The following is a 27,366-nucleotide window of genomic DNA, read 5'->3' on the forward strand; positions in this document are numbered from 1 at the left end:
CACACACACACACACACTCTCAAACTAAATTGAGAATGTATATCCAACACCAAAAAAGCCTCACAAACCTAATGAACTTACTTTGTTGAGGGCTGCTGCTCCCGTCAGAATCAAATGGGAGTTCTCAACCTGGATGGTTCTCTGTCCTAATCGGACTAGATAAGCTCCAATTCCAATGGCCCGGCAAGTTACCTTAGAGAGGAGGGAAAAAACCAACACATATATTAGACATTTGGGATCTACAAGTCAGTTTATGGGAACACTGATATTTAGACAGCAAAAAGACATTACCAGACATAGGGCATTTCTTTGTATGTTCTACTTATAATAATAATCAAAAGTGAATTTCTTATTCCGAGTAAAGAGGCAATAATGTCAGGAACAATGAAGCACAAAAAAAGCTATGACTTTCAACAAACTCAAGATAACAAAAAAAGATCAGAAATAGAGAACGGAATAATGACAATACAAAATAAGACAATGTTCCCTAAGTCAATTAACTCTTCTTTTCTTATATGTTAAGGGTTTCTAACCTAAGGGAAATGATCTTCAGACTGAAAATATATGATAAAATTGGTTAATGGGTCACTGAAACCATAACTGAAGACTGGCAAGAGAACATCCAGTTGCTGCAAATAATTTCAGGTCACTGGCTTACAGAACTACCATCTCATGGGATCCTGGATAGTGCACTGGACAGAACTATTGCCCTGGAATCAGGAGGACCTGAGTGCAAATTCAGATTCAGATACTTGACATTACCTAGCTATGTGACCTGGGAAAGTCACAACCTCAATTGCCTAAAAAAAAATCCAAAAAACAAAAACAAACTACCATCTCAGGGTCTTTAAAAAACTTGAAGACGTTGCTCCTAAGTCATTGTCGGTTATCATAAAAACAGGACAAGAAGGGAGAATTTGCATTTGAAGACAAAAAGACAAATATATCCTAAATATAGAAAAGTTAAGCTAACTGAAAATTGATTGCATGATCACTGCCTAAAGAGAGATGATTGTTAGAAGAAGATATTAAAGGAATTTAATTGGGTGCGGCTTGGGTCCTTTTCTGTTCAACATTATAAACAATAACTTCCATGAAGATCATATTTGTAGATGACACAAAGTTTAGATAGGTGGCTAATGTCAAATGATAGAACTAAAATTTTAAAAGACTTTTTCTCAAAGACTTTAGAAAAATGGACCAAATTGAAACAAATGAAATTTAAGAGATAAATGTAAAGTACCAGACTTTACAGGTCTAAAAAGATCACCTATAAGTATATTAGCAGGAAAATACTCCTAAAAAAAACCAGTTTGCATGATAAAGAACTGTGGGTTTTGCTGTACTACAGACATATTAGCTGAAAAAGATAATGTGATCTTAGATTGTATTAGTAGAAACATAATGTCCAGAATAAAATAAGTTATAACACTTCTATATTCTGCCTTAGTCAGCTAATATCTATAATACTATGTTCAATTTTGCTGTCACATTTTAGGAAGGAGATTGTTAAGTTGGAGTTCATCCAACAAAATACAACAAAGATAGTAAGAGGACTTGAAACCATGCCAGGATTGGCAGAAGAAACTGGAAGTGTTCAGCATGGAAAACAGAAGCAAGAAAGGGAGATATAATAGCAATCCAAGTGTAGGAAGGGGTTGTCTTGTGGAACAATGATTTGATTTGTTTTAATTGCCCCCCCCCTCTCCTCTCAATCCAAATCAAAAGTGATGGTTAAAAGTTTGAGGAAGGATGACTTTGACTCGATGAAAGTGAAAACTTGCTAACAATTAAAAGTTATTCAAAAACGAAATGAAATACTCTATTCTGGTGGAGGGCTTTAAGTAGAAGGCAATCACCACTTGGCTAGGCACTGAGAGGGGGAATTTTTTGAATGCTAAAAATGAGACTACATGACATCTAAGAATCCCTTCCAACTCTGAGATGCTATAATTCTAGAAAATGAAATAGGTAAGTATCAGAATATTTCAAATGAATTCAATCAAACACTTTGTGGATCATTCAGACTCCCTGATTTTTCGTCATGTTTTCCATCTTTTGCCCATTTCATAACTAGAAACATAACAAAGTTAGAAACAAGAGTGAAAAGAGCTAAAATTCCAACAATCCATTTTGCTATCAGTTTTGTTCTAGTAGCCTAGTTGAGAACATGAATGTTGAAACCAACTATTCCCACTACCTATGCTTTGTATTAACATGACAAATATAATTCAAGTAAGCTATAGATATACAAACAATTAACAGGTATGAGAATTTTGTACAGAGTATCTAAAATGTACATGACCTAAAACTTGAATTCATCTTAAATTGGATTTAAAAATAATTTTATTCAGACAAAAACTGAAATTTCTGGGATAGATATCTCTGAGGAGTTTAAAATAACCTCTTCCATTCAGGTTATGACAGCAAATAAGATGAATTTAATAATTTTTTTTAAAATTGCCTATCTTGACTACAAAGAGATTTACCAGGCTGATAGTGATGATCTCATCATATGCCAATGAGGATTCCCCAGCAATCATCCCAGAACCCCTGAGGTTCTCAGCTCCAAGTCCTTCTTCCTTCCCAATAATATCTGTAATCTTATACCTATTGGATACAACCAAACCAAATTATGAATACCAAGAAAACAAAATAATCATTATTAAAAATTTGCAAAAAAGGGGCATTTTTTTATTTTTTTAATAATTACCACCCGTCTTTTCATTAATTTATTTATTGATAATCCTTTTGTTTTTGCCTTACTTCACAATATACCCTTATGCTTCTTTGTTAGAAGGTTAATTAATTCAGAAAGAACAGGGAGAAGTAACTCTTTAGTATGACATGCAGTTATCATTAAACAATAGAGATTTTCTAAGGATCAGCTCCAATATAGTGAAATAGTAGTAGAGATTAGCCCAAGGCCCTTTCTAAGTCAAAAACTTGAAGAAGGCTTATAATGACGACTTTCTGGCTGTGGCCTTTTGAAAGAGCAGCTGAAGTGAATGTGGAGGTGAGATGTTGTCAAAGTGGTCCAGAAAGCATCCTCTAGCTCCAGTGGGATTGTCATTAGTCTCATTGACAGGGGATTGGGAGCACAAGTTGACAATGGGAAATGGGAGGTGGGGAATGAAGCTCATAACAGGAAGGAAAATTATAAAGTTGAAAAGCAAAGGTGAGCATATATTATTGCTATTCTACATGTGCTCAGAGGGCTTGGCATTGAGTATGTTTTTGTAAATTGAAACAATAAATAAACATACCATAAAGGCTCTTACTACTTTCCTTTGATATTTCTTTGTTCCCTTCTTTATTTCTATATTCTCTATCAATTCTTTTTGTGTGTGTCCTGAATGTCAGTCTTGGGGCTTTGTATCTACTTCCTAGACATCCCTTGGCGTTTATCTTTTCCAAATCCCTCCTCAGTTTCTATTTAGGGTTTCCCTTCAGGCAATCAAATTCATTTTCACTGAGGTTTTTTTTACCTGAGGAGTGAAACCAGAAGGTAACTTTCTGTATTATGACTGCATTGGGACTAAGCAGTCCTAATTTTAGAAAAGATGTGCTCATACTTTCATAAGATACCCAACACATTCACAAACACTCATGTATTCCTGAGCATTAATAGTAGAAAAAAAATCCTCTCCCAGATATAAATTTTCATTGTTTTATTCTGGTATATTGCATTTTATCCTTATCACAACATGTCCAAAGAAGTCAGTATTTCACAGTTACTAATTTATGACCTAATTCATTTCTGATTCAGGGCTTTTTAACAACTTTTGCAGTGACTACAGTAACCAAAAATCTTTGATATTCACTACTATAATCACCAAGCAAACAAAAAAACACAACATCTTTTCCCAAAGGCTTATCCCTCACTCTGTCTGCACTTACCTGGATTCCCCTTCATCTTCCACATGTTCACAGTGAACAGAGTTCAAGGCGCTGACCCTCTTATAATCTTGAGGAGTCAGATAAAGATACTTGTATCCCTGTGAAGCACAAATGGTTTTTACTCATTATTTCCTGGACAATACATGCGGCAAAATATATATTAAGCAGCCTGTCCCAAAGCAATCAGTAAATTTCCCTATCACTTTTTGAGAAGTACTGCCTAATATGATACTTGCATAGTCAGTTCTTTTTATTTCTTCAACAGTATTTGATTTGATTTTTCCAAATACATTAAAGATAGTTTTCAAAATTCATTTTGTAAGGTGAAAATACTACACTTCAATCTACATTCATTCTCCATAGATGATCTCTCTCTGAATGTAAGTGCCATTTTCCATCCCAAGTCTATTGGAATTGTCTTGTAGCACTGTATTGTTAAGAAAAGCTAAATCTAGTGTACATAATTTTGGTCACATAATTTTGTTCTTGGTTCTGCTCATTTCACTCAGCATCAATTCATGTAGGTTTCTTCAGGCTTCTCTGAAATCATTTTGCTCTTCATTTCTTATACAACAATAATATTTCATTCCAAAAACATAAAAATAAAAATAAATAATAATAATATTTCATTACATTCACGTGCCATAACTTATCCAACCATTCCCCAATTGATGGGCGTCACTCAATTTCCATTTCCTTAACATGGCCAGTTCTGCTTTGAAAGATCTAAGTGATTCTTTCTCTAGTCATTGACCATCTAACCTATGAAACAAGACAGCTTTCAACCTGAACTTCTAACACATTCCATTCATTTCGTTTCTATCATGGTCAGAGGACGCATCACTCCCTGGCTTTCAATGATAGTTCTTTTTAGAGATGTAACCAGAGAGACTCCTAAATAGTTACATCTTAACTTCTCAAATCTAAACAGTGTCAGGAGAATGCAACTGTGAAGAGGAGAAAGAGATACTTGAAGAATCATGCAAAAAATACTCAGATTCAAAGAAATTAGAAATCTGGGATCTCCGTTGCTGGTCATTAATCACAAATTCTTGACCTCTCCTTTAACCACAGATCCTTTCTCAACCTGTGGTTTCAAATTGCTAAAATTTCAATTTTTCAAATCACAATAAATTACCTGTCTTATTCTATACATAAACTATTTGCTACTATATTGTACTTCCTTGGCCTTCAATTTTAGTATTCTTACCTTGTAAGGATCATCAGGATCTACCCAGGCCACATGGAACATGTGACGTATTTCCTCTGCCAACCCAATTCTTGCTCCACTATTAGCAGCCACATAAATGCGAGGGATACCCTCTGCCCTGGCAAGCTCAGAAGCCCTCAGAAATAACACATCTTCTTGAGGTCCAAAGGACCCAATTCGATAGGTGATATCATTTCCAATAACAATGATATCTCTTCCTTCTGGGTACTCGGGACTCTTGAGTGTCATTTTCCAAGCCACCATGCCTATCTGAAAAGGAATAAAGGAAATACATGAATAAAGAACAAACAAGGGTCTATTGCATCTCAATTGCAACATATTAACAATTCCATGTAAGAACAATGGGAACAAGTAGAAAGTAAAGACATGAAATTAAAGAGAAAATGATAATGAAAGATTTTGGAATTGGAGGCAGGAAAGGAGAAGTAGAGAAAAAGGGAGGGAGGAAGAGGACAAAGGGAGGGAAAAGAGAGAAGCTAGGAGGAAGAGAGGAACAGAAATTTGAGGAAATGGAATATGGGAGAAGTAAAGGAAAAGCTGAAGGAGGAGATGGACTTAAAACTCAAAGAGAAGGATTCAATGAGGAAGAAAGACTCAAACAGAAGGACCTGAGGGGCTGAAAAGAAATGAAAGAATTGGGTGAAAAGGAAGAGCAGAAGGACTATAGGAGACAAAAACTGTCTAGAAAGAAGCACAAGAAAGAAGACAGAAGAGTAATGAAGAATTACAGCAGGGAAAACAAAATCAAAAAGAAAAGAGGCCATTCCCTGCAAATGTATAATGTGTGCTGACTTGGAAAACTACATGTTAATTGTTCTGTAAGAAATGACCAGCAGGATGATTTCAGAAAGGCCTGGAGAGACTTACTTGAACTGATGCTGAGTGAAATAAGCAGGACCAGAAGATCATTATATACTTCAACAACAATACTATATGAGGATCAATTCTGATGGACCTGGCCATCCTCAGCAACGAGATGAAACAAATGAATAGAATAGAACCAGCTACACCCAGCGAAAGAACTCTGGGAAATGAGTGTGAACCATTACATAGAATTCCCAATCCCTCTGTTTTTGTCCACCTGCATTTTTGATTTCCTTCACAGGTTAATTGTACACTATTTCAAAGTCTAATTCTTCTTATGCAGCAAAACTAACTGTATGGATATGTATGCATATATTGTATTTAACATATATTTTAACATATTTATAATGTATTGGTCAACTTGCCATCTGGGAGAGAGGGTGGGGGAAAGGAAGGGAAAAGTTGGAACAGAAGGTTTTGCAATTGTCAATGATGAAAAATTACCCATGTATATATCTTGTAAATAAAAAGTTATATATATATATATATATATAAGATAGCTACATGTCAAAGGAATTAGAGTAGGTAATGAGGAAACCAAATTATCACTGTTTGCAGATAATAAGATGGTATACTTAGAGAACCCCAGAGAACCAACTAAAAAGCTATTAGAACTAATCGACAACTTTAGCAAAGTTGCAGGTTACAAAATAAATCCACAAAAATCATCAGCATTTTTATACATCACTGAAAAATCCAACATTTATTAATGGAATAAAAAGACATTCCATTTAAAGTAACCGCTGATAGTATAAAATATTTAGGAATCTAACTGCCAAAGGAAAGTGAGGAACTATATGAGCAAAACTACAAACAAAGTCACACTAATAAAGTTAGATCTAAACAACTGGAAAAATATTAAGTGCTCTTGGATAGGCCAAACAAATATAATAAAAATGACAATACTATCTAATCTATTTATTAAGTGGTATACCAATCAAACTTCTGAAAACTATTTTACTGACCTAGAAAAAATATCAAAATTCATCTGGAAGAACAAAAGGTTAAGAATTTCAAGGGAACTAAAAAAAAAAAAAAAAAAAAAAAGCAAATGAAGGTGGCCTACCTGTACCAGATCTAAAACTATATTATAAAGCAGCAATCATCAAAACTATTTGGTACTGGCTAAGAAACAGAGTAGTCAATCAATAGAATAGGTTAGGTTCATAAGACAAAATAGCCAATAACTATAGCAATCTAGCGTTTGACAAACCCAAAGACTCTAGCTTTTGGAATAAGAATTCACTATTTGACAAAAACTGCTGGGAAAATTGTAAACTAGTATGGCAGAAACTAGATAATGACCCACACTTAATACTGTATACCAAGAAAAGGTCAAAATGGGCTCATGATCTAGACAAAGAATGAGATTATAAATAAATTAGAAGAACATAGGAGAGTTCATCTCTCAGACCTGTGGAGGAAGAAGGAATTTGTGACCAAAAAAGAACTATAGATCATTATTGATCACAAAATAGAAAATTTTGATTATATTAGTTAAAAAGTTTTTGTACAAACAAAACTAATGCAGATTTGATTAGAAGGGAAACAAACTAGGAAAACATTTTTACATTCAAAAGATCTGATAAAGGCCTCATAGAGAACTGACTCAAATTTACAATAGTTCAAGCCATTCTCCAATTGATAAATGGTCAAAGGATATCAATAGACAATTTTCAGATGAATAAATTGAAACTATGCAGCCACATGAAAAGGTGCTCCAAATCACTATTGATTAGAGAAATGCAAATTAAGAAAACTCTTGAGATACCACTACACACCTTTCCTTGATAGGAAAAGATAATGATGAACTTTGGAGGGGATGAGGGAAAACTGGAACATTAATACACTGTAGGTGGAATTGTGAATACATCCAGCCATTCTGGAGAGCAATTTGGAACTATGCTCAAAAAGTTATCAAATTGTGCATTCCCTTTGATCCAGAAGTGTCTCTACTGGGATTATATTGCAAAATGATTTTAAAGGAGGGAATGGAAGCCACATGTGCAAAAATGTTTGTGGCAGCCCTTTTTTAAGTGGAAAGAAACTGGAAACTGAATAGATGCCCATCAGTTGGAGAATGGCTAAATAAGTTATAGTATATGAATGTTATGGAATATTACTGTTCTGTAAGAAATGACCAGCAGGATGATTTCAAGGAGGCCTGGAGAGACCTACATGACCTGATGCTAAGTAAAATGAGCAGAACCAGAAGATCATTGTACACAGCAACAACAAGACTATACGATGATCAATTCTGATGGATGTAGCTCTTTTCAACATTGAAATGATTCAAATCAGTTCTACTTCTGCAGTAATGAAGAGAGCCATCTACACTCAGAGAGAGAACTATGAGAACTGAGTGTGGAACATAACAAACATTCTCACTCTTTCTGTCGAGAAAATTACCCATTTATATGCTTTGTAAATAAAAAGTTTTAATTAAAAAAAAAAGACAACTACATATTAACATTAATTAGGTCCTATTGTATTTTCATTCTGTTTGACATTTCTCAATTATATTTTAATCAGTCACCCAATATATAACAGGTCTGGAATAGAAGAGGAGAAAGCAGTTGGTAAAAACAAGGGCTATAAAACTGCACATAACCCTTTGATCCAGCACTGCCAATACTGGGTCTATATTCCAAAGAAATCATAAAAAAGGGGAAGGGGCCCACATACACAACAATATTTACAGCAGCTCTTTTTGTGGTAGCAAAGAATTAGAAATTGAGGGGATGCCCATCAATTAAGGAATGGTTGAACACGTTGTGGTATATGAAGGTAATGGAACGTGCTTAAGAAATGATGAAGAGAATAATTTTAGAAAAACCTGGAAAGACTTATTTGCACTGATGCTGAAAAATAAGCAGAACAAAGAGAACATTGTACACAATAAAAGCAAGATTTTGTGATGATCATCTATGATAAATGTAGCTCTTTTCAGCAATACAATAATCCAAGACAAGTGCAAAAGACTCAAAACTGAAAATGCCATCCACCTACAGAGAAAAAACTATGGCGTTTGAATGCAGATCAAAGCATACCATTTTCACTTCTTTTTTTCTTTCTAGTGGTTTTCTTTTTTGTTATGACTAATGTGGAAATATGTTTAACATAGTTCTATAGCTATAACTTATATCAGACTGCTTGCTTTCTTGGGGAGGGAGGAAAAGAGAGGAGGGAGAAAAATTTGTAACTCAAAATCTTACTAAAATGAATATTGGAAACTACCTTTACATGTAATGGGGGAAAAAACATCATTAAGTGACCCCCACAGATACACATACACACACACACACACACACACACACACACACACACACACACACACAATTGTATTCTTTTTGAAAAGAAATCAAAAACTCAAGAACAAAGAAAAAGTAACTAAACTTCACATATTAAATGGGTATTTAATTTCCTTCTCAATAGGTGGAGGATACAATGGAAGGAAAGAAAGAAAATGGAAAATGAAAATGGAACTGAAAATTTAAAAACAGTTCTGAGAGTTTAAAAAAATCTTAAAAGGTTGAAAAGAATCTCAACTTATCAGAGAAGAATTTAAACACCGATGAGATAATTGGTCCACTATATCTATAAGCCATACCATTTAGTAATAAACATTCATTAAAGTTTGGATTATATGGTAAATTGGCCAGAACTTCAAGGATTTTGAGGGAGGGAAGGGGAGAGGAGAAGAGGGGAGGAGAGGAAAGGAGAAGAAAGGAGAGGGAGAGAGAGCCTTTATATAAGAACCCTCATTTCTGGAACCAGAAGCAGATGCAAAAACCCTAACCCTGAGCATTTGTGCTGATGGCACAGTATTGAAAGTGAAGTCAGGAAGATTTTATTTTAAAGCTGTTCTCAGTAAGCTGGATAAGTCAATTCACCATTAAATGCCTCAGTTTCCCAACTGTCAAATTGGGATGATAATGAAAGCACTACTTCCCAAGTTGTTAAGATAAGCAAATGAGATAACTTGCATATAAGCAAGCACCGTTTTTGTTTCTTCTTCTCTCTACACTCTCACTTGATGAACTCAGCCTCTGAGACTTCTCTCAGTGCCAATCCTACTAATTCACCAACTACCCATTGAACAACTGGAATTTAATGATCAGAAGACATCTTAAATTCAACCGTTTTCAAAACACAATTCATTATCCTTTCCCCATTATAAGTTCTTGAATTTTGATATCCAGGCTTTTTTGTTTTTATGCTCACATAATCTGGTGATTCCTAAGATTATTCTATTTTATCTGTTTTTAGATCAGTTATTTTCAGTTGGGTATAGCTTATATTTTCTCTGTTTTTTAAAATGTCTTTTTTCAGGGAGTCACTTTTTTTCTTTGCCCCATTCAAATTTTAAACGACTGAGTTGAATTTGTGTATAAAGTTTGTCACTAAGGTTCTTAACTACTGATTCTATTTCCCATTTTTTCCCCCTCATCCTTTTACCTTCTATTGGACTGTATAGCTTTTGACACATTCCCTTAATGTTCCTCTATCATCTATATAGTCAAGTAATTCTTTTCCCTGAGGAACTATTTGGACTTGTGGATTTATTTTCCTGAGACTACCTTTTGAGATTCTCTCCAACCCTTTCTTCATTGGTTCAGCATTTTTTTTATTCTATTTGTCCATACTTCTAACCTTAGGTTTGAGATAGAGACCTTGTGTCAGGGTCAGATTCTACTCCTTCCTATACTCTTGGATGATGATATTGTGATTAATACAAGAATTTCCCATTCTATAAGAATCTCTTGGTTTTTTGTTGGCTCCACATAAATTTTGGCCTTGATCATTTTCTCCTTGCACAAATCTGAAAACAGTGTTGTCTCAGTTCTTTGCAATGCACCTTAAAGGACCTAAACATGTCGACAGTTGCTCTGGGAGCAGGTTTTGCTTTGCTGGCTCTTTCTCCTTCTGTGACCACACTTCCTATCTAGCCAGGATTGTTTCCACTCTGAACCTCAATAGTCTCTAACACTCTTGAAAAGTAGATGAAGTAACTATCAGACTCAATCCTCTGATTTTCTGTATCACTGCTTCAGCTGGCAAACATTTAGAGCTTTATTCATCTATTTATGGGGAGCTGGATTTTAACATGATGGAGCATTCCTCCACCTTTCCTTCTCTTCTATTCAACTTAATATAAGCTGGGTCCTTCCTGCTACTCAGCAGTCCTTATGTTGTTGCTCAATTGTTTCTGATGTTTCATGATCCCATTTGGGGTTTTCTTTGCAATATACTGAAATAGCTTGATACTTTCTTCTCCAGTTCCTTTTAGAGATGAGGAAACTGAAGCAAACAGGGTTAAGTGACTTGATCAGGGTCACACAGTGTCTGAAGCCAGACCTCATGGAAGAGAAGTATTCCAGTCACTTCTTCCATTGAACCAGCTAACTGCTCAGCAATCCTTTTATTCTTCCCCAATTAAACTCTAAGCTACTTTTCACAGAAAGTGTTCAAAACTTCTTCCTGTGACTGCTCAATCTAACAGGATTTTCATGAGAATTTGAGAAATACAAAGTGCAATCTTTCTCTTTTCTATTCTACATCTCAGATCCTCTCATCCTCATTTCCCCTTCAGTCTTCTCACCAAGTTCACCTTCTCTAAATGACTGATCTTTTCTCATTCTGTATCTCCTGGGAATCTGACGCATCAATCACTATCCTCAACCCCAATCTTCAATTTCTCCATATCTACTGGATACTTCCATGATACCAATAAATGTGTCCAAGTCTCCACTACTCTTCTAAAAATCATTTAATCCTCCCATTCTCATTTAGAGCTGCCATTCCATCCCCTTCCTCTCTTTCACAAAGTTAGAAAAAAGTCAATAGTTAATTGGTTCCCACTCACTTGCCACTGTAATCTTATTCTTGAATGCACCATTCAATTGCAACTGTGCTTTCCAAGGTAACCTAGACTCTCTTAAATGTCTAAAGCTGATAGCTACTCTTAGTACTCATGTTGATCAATTTCTTTGCAGTATATCACACTTGTCTAAATTCTTCCTCCTACATGCCCAGTCTTTCTTGGATTTTTATGATATTAATTTCTCTTGTTTTTTCCCCCCTCAACCTAACTTTCCTTCTCAGTATCCTTTGCTGGACTATCATCCAGGTCTTGTTTCTAAAAGAGGTATTTGCCCAAGCTTTTCCTATTCTCTCTCCTTTTTTTAATGATGATAACTACCATTTACAGAGAACCATGGGCTTTACTAATCATGTTTCATATTATCTAATTTGATCCACACTTTAGGGAAGTCACTGCTCAAAAGGTAGATAGTACACAAAGAAGGGTGACTAGAATGGTCAGGGAGCTCAAGGTCATGCCACTTAAGCACTAAGCTGAAGGAGCTAGGAATATTTAGCCTGGAAAGAAAAGGATTTGGGGTGATATCTTTCCTATATTCAAGTATCCAAAAGGTTGTCCCATGGAAAAGGCTACAGAAATGCCCTAATGGGCAGTGAGGAACAATAATTACAAGCATCAATAAATGGGAAATGGGAAAATATAGGCTTAATGTAAGTTATCGAAAGGTGGAGTGAGTGCAATTGGCTGAATGACTTCTGATACATAAATGAAATGCAATATTACTGCAATATAAGAAGTAATGAGTATAAATACATAGAAAACAATGGAATTTACATGAAATGATGCAAAGTAAAGAGAGCTAAGACAACAACTTATATAATGTCAAAGTAAAGAACAACAACAAAAAATACATCACAAATAAATTTTGGCAATTAAGTTTGGCCCAAGAAATTAACAAGATACTTCAATTGAAGTATAAAAATACAACACCCATTTATGCTATTAGCCTTACAAAATATAGGAACAAAAGGACCATTTTTAATGTCAGGAAATGTAACGAACTAAAAGCAAAGACAAATATCATATACACTGGAAATATATTAGAAACTTTCCTAATAATTACAGGAGGAAAGCAAGGATTGCTATTCATCCCTCTATCATCTGATACATTTCTAAAATTGCTAGCAATAAGAAATTAAAAATATAAAAATTGGGGAAAAAATTAGGATAATTTTATCTCCTAATTTATTGTTGACTTAGAATATCTTGGGGAGAGAACCAATGACTTTAGCAAAGATGCAGCTATAAAACAACATGTATTTTGATATAACCATAATAAAAGTCAAGAGGCAGTTACAGAAAGTCCTATTTTCTACAACTGCAAAATGCCTAAAATATGTGGGGAAATCAAACTACCAGAGCACACAAAATACTCTTATAGATTTTGTTCCTTAAAGTGTTCCTTAAAGATATAAAGAATAATAATCAGCTCAAGGCTAGACCATGTGAATATAATTAAAATGAAATGCTACCAAAGTCAACTTACACAATTTGTAATTCTATAATTAACACAATACCAATAAAATTGTCAAAGGAATACAATATAGAATTGATAAAATAACAAAAATCATTTGGAAAAATCAAGCGAAATAATGAAAAGAGGTAAAGATGAAAGATGTACTTTCACAGTTCAAACTATATTATAAAGCAATAGCCATCAAAATAATTTGTTATTACTTGAAAAAGAGGAAGATCAATGGAATAGGCTAGATATGGGAGAATCAGAAACAATGGAACTCAAAAGGCTAGCATTTAATAAATTATAAGAAAATAAATTACTTAGGAAAGAATTACCCATTTAATGAGAAATGCCGGAGAAAACAGAAAGTAGTGTGCCATTAAGTAAGCTTAGACTAACATTATGCCATATTCTAAATGGATGTGACTTTAAGGTTAAAGATCATACTACAAAAGATTAGAAGGCCAACAGATTATATTTGGTTCAAAACTACTGGTAGAAGATATATTCTTAGTCACAAGAAAGAATCAATTACAAATTACTAATAGATTTGATTACATGAAACTGAAAAAGCTTCTGACCAGACAAAATTAATGCACCCTGGATTAGGGAAGTAGCTAAATGGAAATTTTCACATCAAATTCCTCTGAGAGTTTTGTATCCAAATAGAAAAACAACATAATCTTTATGGAGATAGATAGATAGAAAGACAAACAGACAGAAGGATAACGTTGGAGGGATTGGAGAAAGACAGGCACACTAGTGCACTGTTGTTAAAGATATGAATGAGAAGAACTAATGATATCCAGAGTTACTAGGTGGGTTTGGCAAAGAAAGCCTGAAGTACTGATAATCCTCCCTGAGACAAGCAAGAATGGACACTGATGGGAATTAGTTCAAATTTATAGTCCCGTCCTCGGTAGAGGTTGAGGGTAGTCCCTCCATGATATGTCCATTCAAAAATGCAAGTTATGGAAAATCTCCAAAGTTATGTTTCCCCTATAAATCTATCTATGGCCCATGTCATCTTTGCTACAGGTCCTCATTATCACATTCCTGGATTACTATAATGGACTAGTGGCAATATGAACATGCCTCAAATCTCTACTTACTCCAATTCATCTTCCATTCAACCACCAAAATGAATATCCTACAGAACAGATCCCATCATGTTACCTCCCTACTCAATAAACTTTACTGGTTTCATACTGACTTCAGAAGCAAATGCAAAATGTTTTGCTTATGACTCACTCTTCATAAATTAGTCTCCTACTTTTCCAATCTTCTTAAGCCATATTGACATATACTTTGGTCTCCTGGCTCTTAAATAAAAAGGTACTTCCTTTCTCGGATCCAGGTATTATTTCTGGCTATTATGCATGCCTGGAACACTCTTCTCAACCTTTTAGTCCCAACTAAAATCTCATCTGAAGCCTTTCCCAATCCCTCTTAGTTCTTCTACTGCCTACCCTTGTAATTATTTCCTTTTCATCCTGTATATAGTTTGCTTTATATCTATTTGCATATGGTCTTTCCCATTAGATTGAAAATTCCTTGAGGAAAGACACTTAACTTCTTTCTTTCTTTCTTTCTTTCTTTATTTGTATTTGTCCCCAAAATGCACAGCACAGTGCCTGGCACATGACAGTTGTTTTAAGACATGCTTAATGAATGATTATAAGGAGTAGGCTCTCTGCGGAAGATAGAAGAGAAAGAAGGAATAATTGGGCAGCTAGGCAATGTAGTGGAAAGAGGACCAGTTTCAGAGAAAGGGAAGTTCAAATTTTGCCTCAAATGCTTACCTGGACCCTTGGAAAACAATCACTTGACCTCTCTTAAATCTTGGTTTCCAGGAAGAGAAACAGCACCTCTGTTACAGGATTGTTGTGACTCTATAAACTTTAACATACTATATAGAAAATCTATTTAATAAATCACTGTTATATAATGTTGGTTTTTTAAGTGGAAGGGGATGCTTTAGGAAATGTTAGGTTTTCTCTTGCTACGGGTCTTCAAGCAAAACTAAATAACATCACCTTCTCAACAATGTGTTTAAGTCTGAATCTTTGTCCTAAGCCTTTTCTGTCCTAATTAGTTCATTAGTGTTTAATGTTTACACCAGGATTTCTGTGCAGAAGACTCACAGATCGATACTTTCAGTACTACTCTCTTCACTAAACTTCAGTCCTGTATCACCAAATTTAAAGAGTATTATAAGCTTCATGGGCATTCAAGGGGTACTTTCTCTTTCCTCCAATTCTAATCACTTTCAGTTTTGTTTTTTGTTTTGTTTTGTCTTCTATCATTAGATGGTAAGCTCCTTGAAGGAAAAGGCTGTCTTTCTTTTTCAGATTTGGATTCTCAGGGTCTTGTAACCTGGGAGGAAAAAACCTTTGGAGTTTCTGGCCAAAACAGAAACTATCATTATTTTTACTATTAATTTAATCTGTTCAATCAACCAAACAATGATCAAGTGTGCCTTCGGTTGAGACTCATTATTAGTCAAAGGAAGAGACCCCCTAGTGATTTAGGCATAAGGCTAGGTCTTAATTGGTAAAATCCAAGGTACCAGGCAGAGATTTCAAAGATCAAAATTTATACCCCATATGGATAAAGGGGAGAGAGAGAAGAACAGAGAAAAGCAGAGAACACAAGAGCTTTGTTGCACAACTGGGCAGCACAAGGTAGGTGCTCATGGATCCAGTGATTAAGGCTAGGTAAGAAGTGAAACAGAGAATGGACTCTTTTACCTAATCAAAAAAAAAAAAAAAAAAAAATTACTGATTGGGTATACCTCAGTCAAACTGAAACCAGTTGAAGGCCTTAGCTTAAAAAGGCCAAGGTCTCCCACTGCATTCAGGGCCATTTCCAGTCATCCTGATCTATATCTGGACACTGGACCCAGATGACTCTGGAGGGGAAAGTGGCCTTGCACTGCCCTCTCTGACTTCAATCTAACTCCCTTGCATGTCATGGCATCACCTCCCTGATAGGAGGTCCTCTTCCTCCCATTTGATGCCATGGTCCTCTTCAAGAACAAAGAACATACTGATGAAATCTGACCTAAGAGTGCTTCTGTTCTAACAATCCTGTCTGTCAATAACTGTAGAGGAATATAATGATATTTCTTCCTGTGGATTTTAGAGAAGATGTATTAGTAATCCTGAAGCCCTCTGACCTAAGAGTACTATTGTTCTGACAACCTGTCTGTCAATGATTGTAAAAGTCCTCTGGCCTAAGAAGGTAATAATATTTCTTTCCTTAGATATATATTAATAATCCCAAATCCTTTCACCTAAGAGTGCTCTTGTTCTAACAACCTGTCTGTCAATGATTTCAAAGTCTTCTGGACTTAGAATATTCCTACAAACATTACTGACTGTCAGATAGATAATCTGTTGGTCAATGATCACCAAGTACCTGAGACAATAGCGAATAGACCAACCCTCAAACCTACATATAAATCACAAAATTAGCAAATGCAATCTGTTGGTCAGTAATGACCAAGTACCTGAGACAATAGTGAATAGATCACTGCTCAAACCTATTTGTAAGCCATAAAACTAGCAAATAAGTAACATGAAGCTCTGATCCAACTCTGTCCTATAAATCTATCCCCTTGTCTCTGGTCCCTTGTCAATTTCTTTTAAAACTTGGCCCACTCAATTGACATTACAATTACAATAAACATTGCCCCTTGGCTAGGAATTGGGTTTAACTCTGCAAATTCTTTTGAGACACCTTGTGACACTGGCCTGTGACTCCAAACTTTTGGGGTCTCCTTCCCAACCTCAATAATACAATAGTAGCACACAGTAGATAGTTAATAAATGTTTAACTGATCTTCTGCTTGAAGCCTTTTTTCATTCCCTTCTCCTGCCCTATATTTAATTACTTTGAATTCATTTGTATTCCTTCTGCATAGATTTAAATATGTGATTGCTATCTTTACTGTTAGATTTTTTTAAGTACCTTGAGAGTAAGGATTACTATATTCTTTGTACTTAGGTCCCCAGAATACAGCACTATGCCTGACAAGATAAGCATTTAAAAAATGCTTGTTAGTTGATTGACTCTTGAACTTATCAGGCATGTTGGGAGGGAGTATTCTTGTTTAAGTATGGACAGATCTAGATGGCCTCTGAAGTCCTTTCTAAAAATTTTTGATTTCTTGTTTATTCAGAGTTAAATCTTCCAAAGGCATGAGATTAAAACTAAATAGAATGTCCAAGACTTGCTACACACATCTGTCATACTCCCTTAAAAATGAAGAGGTTGAAGATGACAATCCTTATATACTCACTGACTATGTTGTGCAGATATAATGTGTTACAGATTTCACACTTTGTATTGTCACAGCTCCTACTATTGGGCTTGCTTTAAAAAGGTGGGAAAAATAGCATAGCCTGCTAGAGGGTGCACTGTTATCACAGAATTGATAACTAAACAAATTTATGGTTTCCAAGACACATCATGTTCAATGGTCTCTCATGAGGTCACTCCTAGACAAAGATTCCAAGACTAAACATGATAAAAGCAGAACAGAGAAGCCCATCACCTCTCCTGGAAAACTGCCCCCAAACTTCCCAGGATCACCTATCACCTTTGTTGTTTGAAGCCGCCAGTTATCTCAGGCATTTGAGAAGAGCAATGTAGTCAATCTCTACTAATCTTGGTTACTCCCAGTGTATGTTGAAATCTATCACCTATACTCTTTCTAGAAGGATTTATCATGACATGTACCCAGAGAGATTCTATGCAATGGTGCTTTTCTGCAGCAGCACCATAAAACCAAGGGATGGGGGGGGGGGGGGGGGGGGGGGGGGGGGGGGGGGGGGGGGGGGGGGGGGGGGGGGGGGGGGGGGGGGGGGGGGGGGGGGGGGCGCGCACAGAAGATGTGTGGGGGAGAGGAATAATCTTTGCTGCAGTGTGGTTTGTTTACGCAAGTCTCTACTCTCTCTTCAGCAATATCTGTTCAGTCATACAGATAAATGATATTGAGTTATAAGAGATATGGATGGCATTTCCCCCTCCCTCTGCCAACCCCACATTCAACCATTCCAAACCTCCTCTGCTTTAATTCCCTCTTATGCAAGGGTGAATACTTTGCACCGCCCCCCCCCCCCTTGTTCCATTCTTTTTCTTTTGCCTCAAACCTCAATTGTAACTGCAGTTTTTCATGCTTGCTTCTCTCTCTCTCTCTCCCTCTCTCTCTCTCTCTCTCTGTGTGTGTTTCTGTTTCTCTCTCTCTCAAAAAAAAAAAAAGAAAGAAAGAAAAATACAAAGCCTACCACATGAGCTCTCGTGGTCCTGCCTAATAGAGCCCAGCAACATCTGCAGCCTTGGTCTCATCTCCAGGCTGCTGCATATCACCTCATTGGGGAGCTGGTCATCAAGAAGTGCCATTAACAGATGTAAATAGCAGCATCCCTGGAAAGCCACATGCATCACCCACACTCAGCCGGGCCAGTGATCATAAGCTCTGAGTACACATTCCTCAATCCAATTGCACATCCACTGTAATCAGGCTGGTTGAAGCCTTCCACACAGCTATTTTTGATTCTCAACATTAAGAAACAGATTTAAAAAAAAAAAAACTCTCAGATAAATATCAACTATTTAATATATCATACCTGTGGCCAAATACAAATCAAAATGCATATAATACAGGGAAAAATCCAATCACCTTATGAAATAAGGTACTAAGGTATTTGTTCATTAAAGACAGAGAAAGGAAGGAGACAGATATCACTTAACGAATAGTGCAAAGCAATTCCAAATATCAGAATGATTATAAAATGGGCCTTCCCCCGCCCCAGCCAATCTCCCATAAAGGGCTGAATAATGCATTACCTCGATCGGGGCAATAGTTCATTTGCCCTCTTATGAGCTTTCCTACCTCTGAAAAAAGAGAAGAGAAAGGGAAGAGAGGGGAGAGGAGGGAGATACAGACAGACAGACACTGCTTGCTTTCTACAGCTTCTTTCTTAATTTTTTTGCTATTATAGAGCTTGGTCCCTACTAACTCAAATAATACTTGAATTTTAACTATATATTTCAATAGCAATACAAATCCAAACTGGAAGAAACCATTTCTACATCAAGTTATTGTGAGGATTGATCACTCTCCTATAATATGCATATCACATTAAGATTCTGAAGTGTAGCACAAGCCAAACAAGTAATCTTTATTTCCCAATAAAGTATCCATCCTAAACCTATCTCTTTTCCACACTGTAAAAATGGGATGAACAATCTAAAAAGAAACTTTAAAAGACCTTTTTGTCTCTTGTCCCAAAACATAAAACAAGCCCTAAACTGCCAACTCTGATTTCTTTCCTTTGAATCCAAACCTACCCCTACTTAGATCAAGGAAACAAAAGAATCTTTTAATTGAAACAAAGCTAAATTAAAATTAAAATCCCTTGTTTCCCCATTTTCCCCCCTCACTTCAAATGGATTCAGGTGACACAGTAGCCCCCTTACTTAATTCCAATCATATTTTTTTCCACTGCGGCTCATCTGTGATTTTACAGGACTCCTTCCTGAGAAGTGTGCAGTAAAAGAGGGAGGGTGTTTACCATTGCTATAGGAACATCATGGGTAAAGGACAGCCACGGGGCAGATGCTACAGAAAGCAGAAGTGGGAGCCAAAATACAATACTGGTTACTTCATTAATTAACTTAATTCTAAGATATCAGATAAAAATTAGTCAGCCTTCAATATTTGAGATACTGACTTTGACTCAAACAACATACACAGTGGTGGAACCAGAACTGAATTACTAAGGCCAAGATAGAGCAAAATAAATTTAGAAAGAAGAGAGCTATAGAAGATGAGAATAAATATCCTCCAGATGATACTGATGCCCAGCATGATTTAAAAGAAGCTTTGTAAATGTGTTCTGTTAAAATTCTCCAGTACTATATATTCATCCCCTTACTTCTAAGGTAGTGCTACATTGTAGTTTGTTGTTGCAATTGAGCCACTTTTCAGTTGGATCTTGAATTTGAAGTTTTCTTGGCAAAGGTACTGAAGAGATTTGCCCTTTCCTTCTCTACCTCATTTTTACAGGTGATGAAACTGAGACAAACAGGGTTAAGTGACTTGCCCAAGGTCACATGGCGATTAAATCTTTGAAGCCAGATTTGAACTCATAAAGATGAGTCTTTCTGACTACAACACTCTATACACTTGGCCGTTTAGCAGCTCAAAACCTGCCATGGAGCTAACTAAACACACAAAGGGTCTTGACAATTGGGGGGGGGAAGGAGGAGAACAACAAAATAGTGGCATTAGAAGTCAAGAATTCTGTTGCAGAATCAAAAATGGTTTTTTAACACTGCATTTTCATGTGATGATCATCACACCACCAAAATCCATCCAAAAAGGTAAACTATCTTCAGTGAAAAGAAAATAAGTCTGAATATACATAATGAAGTTCTTTAAAAATCAATTAATAAGTATTTATTAAGTGACCACTGTGCACCAAGCACAGAAGAGTCTATCAGGGGAAGAAACGTATACACATAAGCATATAAAGAACATAAATCAAATAAATACAGGCTTGGGGAAGGTGTGTCTTGGAAGATGTGGAGTAAAAGGGAGGATTTCACAAAGATGTGGAGTGATAAGGGCAGATTTCACAAAGAAGGTGGTATTTGAGATAAGAATGTAAAGAGTTCTAAGAAGCAGAGGAAAAGAAAGAACATTTTCCAGAAGTTGATAATGGCTGTTCTAAAGGTATAGAGATGGCATGTGTAAGGAATAGGAAGACCCCAGTCTAACTGGACCATAAAGTATGGAAAATAGTATAATACACAAAGAAGATGGGAAGTTAGATTACATCTAGGGTTTTACATGCCTGTTTATATTTCAACAATTTGCCCTGTTATCATTTATACTTAATTGCCTATCATCTAAATTTAAAAGGCTATGTATGGGGGGAAAAAAAAAAAAAAAAAAAAAAAAAAGAAGGCTATGTATGAAGCTAAGACAAATGAAACTGGCAGAAGGATGGACCACTTCTAACACATCCTGGTTGTGTGACCCTGAGCAAATTACTAAACATTTCTAATGTCTAAAGTGTAGGTCTACCTAGTTTACCTCTTAGAAATGAAAATGTTTGTCAAGCATTTTAAAACCCCAAAGCACTATACAAAAATCGACTATATCAAAAATAAAGTGAAAATTAGTTTGACACAAAATTGTGAATAAACTAAACCCAGAAAATTGAAAATCATGTTTCAATTTTTGTTTCTGCACTAAATACAGAGAAAGGGAATGCCAAGAGAATAAATTTTTTCTGTTCTTCCTTGAACTTGCTCTCTTGTCCAGTCAAACATATAATTGTTAAGTTGTATTAAACACAACAAAGATAGCAATTCTTCCCTTTTGCCCTATTCTGCATGCCCAAGTTTCTCATTTTAGTGAGTACCTTAAAGTACAATTAACTCCTTTGAAAATTAACCTTACATGTAAACTGAAATACATAAATTGTGCCTCTTCATTACCTACCTAAAGGCTAAATCACATCCTTTCTCCTCAGTAAAGCTTACTTTCATAACCTTGGCTAAAGTGATACTTTGATGGATCTATGATTTCACAGATATGGATATTTCCTCCAACAATGCAGTTGTTGATCATCCCTTCTAAGACCCATTTGCTAAATGTTTATCCATATTATGTCCCACAATTTATGGCCTTCTCCTTCTCTACCATTTCCTGGTGATATCATCAGTTCCCATGGACTCAGTAATCATTGCTGATTCTCAAATTATGGTGATGATTCTCAAATATATCTAGCCCTAACCTAATCTCCTATCTCATAACTCCAAATTGATGTCTCACAGATATCTTAAACTCAGTATGTCTAAAGCTGAACTGATAATTTTCTTCCCAAATTCTCCCTTCTTCCTAACTTCCCTATTATTGATGGAGAACACAATAATTCTTCTAGTCATAAGACTTAGAACTAATTGGCATTTTGAACATCTCACTCTTTTCCTCTATATCTAAGCCAGTTGTCCAGGCTTGTTAATTACATCTTTATGACATCTTTCATATACATCCCCTTCTCCCCTGACACTGCCACCATCCTAATGCAGGCCCTCAACACCCCATACCAGGACAAATAGCCTGATGGTTGGTTTCCTTGTCTCAAGCTCTCCTCTCCTCCAGTCCATCTTGCACTCAGCTTACTCAGTTTAAGAGTAACATTCCTCTGCTGCTGAATGAAATGAGCAGAACCAGGAGATCATTATACACTTCAACAACAATACTATATGAGGATGAATGGAAGTGGATTTCTTCGACAAAGAGAAGATCTAATTCAGTTCCAATTGATCAATGATGGACAGAATCAGCTATACCCAGAGAAAGAACACTGGGAAATGAGTGTGAACTGTTTGCATTTTTGTTTTGTTTCCCCGGTTATTTTTACCTAGTGAATCCAATTCTTCCTGTGCAACAAGAGAGCTGTTCGGTTCTGCACACATATATTGTATCTAGGATATACTGTGACATATTTAGCATGTATAGGACTGCTTGCCATCTAGGGGAAGGGATGGAGAGAGGGAAGGGAAAAATCAGAACAGAAGTGAGTGCAAGGGATAATGTTGTAAAAAATTACCCATGCATTTGTACTGTCAATAAAAAGTTATAATTATTAAAAAAAAAAAAAAAAAAAGGTAACATTCCTAAATTTCAGAGCTGACCCACATCACGCCTCTACCAATCATTCCCTATCACCTCTAAGATCAAATAAAAAATACTTTTGGATTCAAAGCCTTTTATAATTAGTTTCTTTCTTACATTTCCTTCTATAATCCAATGATACTGACTTACGTTTAACCCCTCAAACGAGAAATTCCATCTCCCAACTTTCACTGACTGTCTCTCTTGATGAGAATTCTCTCCCACTTCATCTCCATTTCCTACTTTATTTTACTTAAAGTTCCAGCTAAATTCTCACCTTCTATAGGAACCCTTTCAGTCTCTGAATTCAACTGATTATTTTCAGTTTATTATATATCTTATTTGTCCAGAGTAAATTTCCTTCCTCAGTTACAGTGAGTTCATTAAAAGCTGAGAGTTTGGGTATTAGCTGTTTTTATTTTGAATATCCAATACTGAGCACAGGATCTAGCACACAAGAAAGTCTTTAATAAATGCCTTATGACTGATGGATTCACAGTAACAAGGTGGAATATTAGTCATTTTCTCCAAATTCATAAAGAGAAAATAATGCACCAGATGTAAAGCAATTACAGATGAATCAACAAGACAAAAAACAAAACTTTGATAAGGTTGAACGTTGGAGAATTAACACCTGAGAACTCTAATCCTTAAATTGTTCACTCAGTGAATACTTCTAGTCAGTCTAACCAGGCAGGCTCCCAAGTTTATGTGTAGGGGTGCCTCAACTCCCTTTCCCTACCCTATGGCACTATGAAAAAGTCTCTTGTAGACTTCACTTTCTACTTTTTCTTTTTGGTTAATGAGCCTAATATTAGGCTACACATTTATCCCAGCTTTTCCCTTATTTTAGGTTCTAGGATTACCTGGCCTGGGATCCTACCCTGAACAGCTTTTAGGGCAATAAGGTTGGTTCCATTTGGGTTTCAGCCTCCTCTCAGACACATAATTCTCCCCTGCTTTCCCCCTTTCCTATTCCTATTCCTATTCCCCTAATTCCCACCTCCATTCTTCTGTTTCTTTCTTCAACAGGACTGAATTTGTTTTTTGTAGGGTGACAGTAGGACAGGTTAGGAAAAAATATGGATCCACGATGGAGAGTTTCTCTAAAGTATGGAAAGAGAAATGAATAGCAAAAATATTAAAGTAGAGGAAAATCTTGTAGAAGAGAAGCAAAAAGCTATAAAGGAACACATGATCTCTATACAACCAAAGAAAGTAATCTTGAACGATACATGGAAACAACTTTGATGATAGATTTCCCTGAAGAACATAATAAATTAAAAAACCCAAAGCCTATGTGGCAGTAAATAATCCACAAAAATTGCCCAGACCTTTGGATTATGCATAACAACTAATGAAGAGAATATAGACTGCCACCAGGAAAAAATTCTTAAGTTTAAACTCTAAGACATACAGTGGATAAATTTAACAAGGTCAATGAAAATTGGGGGGAAAAAAAAAGGGGGGGGGGGAGGAATGGCAGAATATAACCCCAAATTCCTCAAAGGAAAGTCAATGTATTCTCTTTTTTCATTTTCAACCCTTAGCCCTGCTCAAGAAAAAACAGATATTCAAAATGTTCAATCAAGTTCCTTTAAATCCAACCCCAATGACACTAACACATTGTTGGTGGAGTTGTGAACGAATCCAACCATTTTGGAGAGTAGTTTGGAACTATGCTCAAAAAGTTATCAAACTGTGCATACCCTTTGATCCAGCAGTGTTACTACTGGGGTTATATCCCAAAGAGATTATAAAAAAGGGAAAGGGACCTGTATGTGCACGAATGTTTGTGGCAGCCCTTTTTGTAGTGGCTAGAAACTGGAAACTGAATGGATGTCCATCAGTTGGAGAATGGCTGAATAAATTGTGGTATATGAAAATTATGGAATATTACTGTTCTGTAAGAAATGACCAACAGGATGATTTCAGAAAGGCCTGGAGAGACTTACACGAACTGATGCTGAGTGAAATGAGCAGGACCAGGAGATCATTATATACTTCAACAACAATACTATATGATGATCAATTCTGATGGGCCTGGCCATCTTCAGCAATGAGATAAACCAGATCAGTTCCAATGGAGCAGTAATGAACTGAACCAGCTACACAAAAAGCTACACAGCTACAGCAAAAGAACTCTGGGAAATGACTAAGAACCATTACATTGAATTCCCAATCCTTATATTTTTGCCTGCTTGCATTTTGGATTTCCTTCACAGGCTAATTGTACAATATTTCAGAGTCCGATTCTTTTTGTATAGCAAAATAACAGTTTGGTCATGTATACTTATTGTGTATTTAATTTGTACTTTAATATATTTAACATCTACTGGTCATCCTGCCATCTAGGGGAGGAGGTGGGGGGAAGAAGTGGAGAAATTGGAACAAAAGGTTTGGCAATTGTCAATGCTGTAAAATTACCCATGCATATAACTTGTAAATAAAAAGCTATTAAAAAAAAAAAATCCAACCCCAATGGTCTTGGGTATTTCCACTGGCTCTCTCCCATGAATAGAATGCTTTCCCTTCTTATCTCTGCTCCTAGCTTCTTTCAAGTCCCAGTTAAAATCCCATCTTCTACAGGAACCCTTTTCCAATCTTCCTTAATTCAAATATTTCTTCTTCATTAATTATTTTCAATTTATACTGATTACAGCTTGTATTTATACACAGTTGATTTCATGTTTCCTCCCCTTCTCCCCCATTAGACTGTGACTTCCTTGATAACAGAGAATGTCTTTTGTCCTTCTTGCAACCTCCAAAATTTAGTATAATTTTGGGCACACTGTAGGCTGTAACTACATGTTTACTGCCTAACTGAACAGATCATTTAACTACGTTACAAGTGAGTCTGATTCCTAAGCTCTGATACTTTTCATCATGACCTCTTTGGGCCTCAGTTTCCTGACCTGTAAAATAAAGGTTTTAGGTTAAATGATCTTTTTTAAACTCTTAAACTGTTAGTTAAACCTTTTATGGCCACTTAACTTTTCCTATATTTACATTGTATGCCTCATTATATCCTCTAGAGAACTCAGGCAACTCTCTATCAGGCACATGGTAGTTAGAAAATAAATATTCCTTAATTTGAAAAAACAAGTTATAATCTATAAATCTATAAATCAGTTAGTATGCTGCTAAGCAAGAAACTTAAGAACAAATGAGTACCTGTAATCCTTTACTCAGGACATCTACTCTTATTGACAAATTTAGCCATTTTTCTTGTGACATCTTCAGTTATCCCCCTTCTTTTCAGTTTCTATAAGCAGACCCCAGCCTCACTATGGTTCTCTTATTTCTGTCACAGAAATCTGGGGCAAGCATCACTTTCATGAATAATCTGAATGACAAGGAACACTTGCTAGCAGTCCTAAGTCAATCAAGTTGGTCACAAATGAGAAGAACCATCACCAAGCCCAGTTTATACTTAAAACTTTCTCTAACACAAGAGTAAGAAAGAGCAATGAAGAGCCACTGTACTTGATCAAAATCAGATAAATATGATAAACTGTCTTTTCAGAAAAGAATGGCTAAGGAGGTTATTAACAACCAAGTAAAGGAGATTGTCAAAGTCTCTCTCTCTAAACATGAAATTCCAGTTTTAGATTAGTTTCAAGATTTGGGGTACTCTTGTTTTTATTAACAGTAACAAAAATCAGCTCTGCACAAAGTAAGCTGAATGAGAAAATATCCATTAAGAATTAACTTATATTTACTCTAAAAACAACAACTATTCAAACTAGCTGTCTTTGGCTGATTTGTTAGAATCCTTTCTTTAAAAAAAAAATGCTTTATTATTGATGCAGGTAGAGTATAAATACTTGTATATGCTATTTTATAAAATATTAATCAGCCTACCTGAAAAAACAAAAGCAACTTCATGCTTCAGTGTTATTCTGGTCTGTTGGTTAAATACATATTTATACATTTAAAGTCAATATTGGTACAACAGGCAATAACAGTGCCTACCAACTAAATACATATTTAAGGTTGTAGCACATACATTAAAAACACACACTAAAAACTGAGAACTCCTTTTTATTTAGAGCCCTTCATCCTGAAGGAGAATAAGCACTTACTAATTCAGTCACATGAATGAATATATGAGTCGACAGGCATATGAGGCGCCTTGATGTTCACCACTCTCCTACTTCTCCGTCAGTCCTAACCAAGAACACATGGGTGACAACAGCTGCACAAAGTAACGGAATACGTAACCCGATAACTTGGAGTACAATGCACAGTCACTGAGAGCAGGCTCTCAATGCTGGGAACCAGCCATTTGTATCCTTCAGTTTTGTCCTGACTTAGTCATGCCTTATTTT

At 35.9% G+C, this 27,366-nt stretch overlaps 1 protein-coding gene across 14 annotated transcripts in view; it reads right to left on the bottom strand.

Moving 5' to 3' along the window:
• Window positions 1-27,366, bottom strand: part of ACACA (acetyl-CoA carboxylase alpha) — a 249,149-nt gene that overhangs the window by 57,687 nt on the left and 164,096 nt on the right. For all 14 annotated transcript variants that reach the window (XM_031966554.1, XM_031966551.1, XM_031966547.1 and 11 more), the window contains 4 exons: window positions 5,111-5,380; window positions 3,901-3,998; window positions 2,490-2,610; window positions 82-192 (listed from right to left, as the gene is read on the bottom strand). In XM_031966554.1, coding sequence (XP_031822414.1) covers window positions 82-192; window positions 2,490-2,610; window positions 3,901-3,998; window positions 5,111-5,380 — 600 coding nt within the window. The remainder of the gene's footprint in view (window positions 1-81; window positions 193-2,489; window positions 2,611-3,900; window positions 3,999-5,110; window positions 5,381-27,366) is intronic.

The sequence above is a fragment of the Sarcophilus harrisii genome, chromosome 4, assembly GCF_902635505.1.
Source record: "Sarcophilus harrisii chromosome 4, mSarHar1.11, whole genome shotgun sequence".
In the NCBI taxonomy this organism is placed as follows: Eukaryota; Metazoa; Chordata; class Mammalia; order Dasyuromorphia; family Dasyuridae; genus Sarcophilus; species Sarcophilus harrisii.